This window comes from Austrofundulus limnaeus, unplaced genomic scaffold (genome assembly GCF_001266775.1).
Source record: "Austrofundulus limnaeus strain Quisiro unplaced genomic scaffold, Austrofundulus_limnaeus-1.0 Scaffold123, whole genome shotgun sequence".
NCBI lineage: Eukaryota > Metazoa > Chordata > Actinopteri > Cyprinodontiformes > Rivulidae > Austrofundulus > Austrofundulus limnaeus.
In genome coordinates, this window is record NW_013952525.1 from 504,640 (window position 1) to 508,448 (window position 3,809).

Consider the following 3,809-nt stretch of genomic DNA (forward strand, 5'->3'; position numbering starts at 1 on the left):
TGGTTAAAAATAAATGGGTCAGTTTTTCTCATACCTACTCTTTTTCACTGTTTGACTTGATCAAGACTTTTCTAAGATTTTACATTACAAAATAGGTTAAAATGTGTGACTTGTACTGTTATGGTAACGGGTCAATATCGGTATCGGACATTTCTCTAAGTTGTAATATCGGTATCGTATCGAAAGTGGAAAAGTGGTATCGGGACATCCCTAATTGTAAATAATCAAAAATCCATTTTATAAAACACATAAATATGTATTAATGTGTGTATAACTGTACATACTTCAATGTCAATGACTTTGCAGTTCAAGGAAAAAAAGTAAGTGATACTTATAACCACTATGGCACAAGCAACCCTTGTCATAACATTAACAAATCTCCACTTCCACAAACAAAGCTGTTAATTCTAAACTCACATACTGTCAAACAGTATTTGCATACAGAATCATGTAGTTTGAAGTTTGTAAACCGCTTCAACACGTTTCTTGCAATAATTTGACTTTACCTTGATTCTCCGCTGCTATTGCTAGCACTTTCATCTTCACTGCGTCCAGCCATGTCAGAGTCCAAAATACAGACCTGAGAACTGGTACTGAAATGTCCCAAGAGGTTAACCTGCAAGATGCACATGAGAACTTTATCAGTAGTGTATCAAGTATGTGATGCTAGGCTTTTCTGACAGATTGGTAAGTTCCTCAGTAACTTTCAGCACAACAAGACAAAAATCACAATACAAGTTTATTAAATAGTGCAAAGCTAAGATGTTTTTGACAGCCCGGAACTTCACTGCGGACTACCACCAACCTCTTAATGGAAGAAAGTTCAACCAATCAATGGAAGTGTCTTATGGACACATACGTTCAAAACGTTTCAATAAAACTTATTAAAGCAATCGGAACATGGCGTTTGTTGTAAAAAGTATACTGGTAATTTGTGTAGCAAGTTAGAAAGCTTAAGTAGCTTAAAACAAAAACAAGAACAAGCAGTACTAGATGTAGCTCGCTTTAGCGTCATCTAGCACCGCAAAGGCCTAATAACAGGCCTACATGACATCTGCGTCTTTCACATGCGAAAATTAAATGAATATAAATATTTGTATAGTTATAAATCCTTGAATATTGGAAAACACACACAAAATGACCAAGCGACTGCACGACCTTACAGTCAACTACAGAGTGCAGTAGAATATCACCCTCAGTGGCTAGCTAAGCTAACACCGGCTACTGATGTCAATAATAGCGGTTCTGGCAACAATGTATGAAGACACTGCCAACGCGCCAGCCTCCCTTATGGCATTTACACTGTTAACAATATACACTATCAGCTATCAGCAAATATTTAAGTTACTGAAGCCACGTTAAAACCAAAGCAGTAACTCGTTTCGATATGAAAATCAATGGCTGCTTGCTAGCTTGTTTGCGATGTGCCAGTGTAATTTTCTGAGTTATAATAAACATTTAAATTATTAAAGTTGCAAAATGCAAATATGTCGCAACATTTGTCCACACCATACAACTTTCTTTATTTTAGATCTATCTGAACGAAGTAAACATTCAAGTAGGGCATTATTAACCCTTCGTAAAGTGAAGCTGGCTAACGTTTTGAAGCACGAGGCTAGCAGGGAAGCAACCATAATGACACAACTTTATGCGATTGTGAAACACAAATATATTGACCACTTTATTATTGCCAGCCACATTGGGCATTTAATTGCTAATTAAAATGGGCAATGCAAATATCTGCGCACGGAAAAGCGGAAGGATCAATCACATTAATGAACGCAAATTAGCTAGCCAAACTTCACCTTCCATCTTGTTTTCTTTCTCCGATCACTTCTCGCGGTTTTTACTACATCAACATGCAACGGATAGCCTACTTTCTCGTTCATCTGTGTTTAGAAACACCACATTGTACTTTACCTTGTGTTTTTATGTTCCCTGTGAGTCGCCGGTAAGAAAAGTAGCCAAAGGACGATTTCCCACTTCAGAAGTTCTTTATTATCTCTATGAAGCTGGTGGTCTGGCAGCAGCATGTAGCTAACGCTGCTGTACTCCTGTTAGCTAGTAGCCGTAGCTCCCGGTCAGGGAGAGCAGCAGCGCCGATAAAACAAAACCGATAGAATTTGTGGAATATTGGTTTTCCTCTCCGTTTAAAAACCCGGTAAATCCACCGTGCCGCGACGAAGCCCACGTTGGTAGGTTAGCATCGATTTAAACAAACAGAAAAGAAAAAAGTCATTTTAAGCCAGAGACATCCAACAACAACCGGCCTCGGCCATGACGACGTACGTTCACTACGGCAGGAAACCCCGGACTGTGACGTCACGACCCGAGTTAACGCGCTGTTGCAGCTGTTAACATCTGGCGGCGGGTAATTCAGACATTAATAGACTTTTTAACACTGGAACGCATGCACAAGTTAACTGGCTATGCATCAGCGCTGTCATAAAACATAACACCCCACTTCAAACCTATAAATTTAAATATATAAATATTTAGCATAAAACTAATGTGTTTAATCTTGTGTTGGACAACATCTGGCCACCTCTGTATGAATTTTGAATGGACTGAGATGGCAAGTGGACTCAAAACCAACCCGCCTTCAATGCTCCTTTGTGCCATAATAGCAAATAGTCTTCTTAAAATACCTCAAAATAATACTTGAGTAAAAGTACAAGAATTTTACCATAAATTTATTTAGGTAGAATTTTAAGTATTCTCTAAGACAGTGGTTCCCAAACTTTTTATCTTCTGACCCAAAAAATATCCATGGCAAAAACTTGTGACCCCAAATATTACTGGTCTGAGTACATGAACTTTGTTAATAACCCTAAAAACACAGGCTTTTTGACAATCTAAACCAGGGGTGTCAAACTCCTGTCCTCGAGGGCCGCTATCCTGCATGTTTTAGAGGTTTTCCAGCTCCAACACACCTGATTCAGTGATTGAATTAACTCTTCAAATTGGGCAGAAGCCTGTTAATTACCCAGCGATCAAAATCTGGTGTGTTGGAGCAAGAAAACCTCTAAAACATGCAGGATAGCGGCCCTCGAGGACAGGAGTTTGACACCCCTGATCTAAACAGCTTGTACACAAATATAAATACTTATTTATACTTATTTTGTGTTTTTGCAATAATTATAGGGAAAATATTACATCAGCAATAATTTTGTTACCCTTTAAATTGATTTCTGGAGATTATCCAAGTTGCTTCATGCCCATAATTGGGTCCCAAGCCCAACTTTGGGAACCAAAGTGCAGTGGTTCCCAAACTTTTCAGCTTTTGACCCACAAAATAGTACAAAACAGTAGCAGAGACCTGTGCCCAAAACTATTTTCGGATGTTAAACATCCGGTAAATCCACCGTGCCGCGACGAAGCACGGTTGTTACCATGCCCATGTTTTGTTGACCTGATACAAATCAGGTCAACAAAACATGGGCATGGTAACAATATTTTTTATACTACATTTATCCATTTTAAATATACTAACCTCACTCCTTTGCAACAACTAAGGCAAAAATGTAATTAATTCAGAAAATCTTTTCAGGACCCCACCTTGATGTTTTGGGACCCCACTTTGGGTCCCGACCCCAACTTTGGGAATCACTGCTCTAAGAATATTATGTGAGTAAAATTTTAAAGTATCTGATTTTTTGTTCTTAAGTATCAAAAGTAAATATCTGATATAAAATAAAGTATTAAAGTAAAAGTCCTGCTAGAGTGTAACAAACTTTGCGTCATGTGCAGCTGTGATGGTACAGTGTCATAATGGTATTTATACTTCAAATCCAACCACAATTAAATTC

General features: G+C 38.2%; 1 protein-coding gene across 2 annotated transcripts in view; it reads right to left on the reverse strand.

The window, feature by feature from the left end:
- Positions 1-2,305, reverse strand: part of chd1 (chromodomain helicase DNA binding protein 1) — a 40,436-nt gene extending 38,131 nt beyond the window's left edge. For both annotated transcript variants that reach the window (XM_014015117.1, XM_014015116.1), the window contains exons 1-2: positions 1,921-2,305; positions 507-616 (exon numbers count right to left, since the gene is read on the reverse strand). In XM_014015117.1, the coding sequence (XP_013870571.1) occupies positions 507-559 (53 nt within the window). In that variant the 5' untranslated portion in view covers positions 560-616; positions 1,921-2,305. The remainder of the gene's footprint in view (positions 1-506; positions 617-1,920) is intronic.
- Between the last annotated feature and the right edge of the window lie 1,504 nt (positions 2,306-3,809).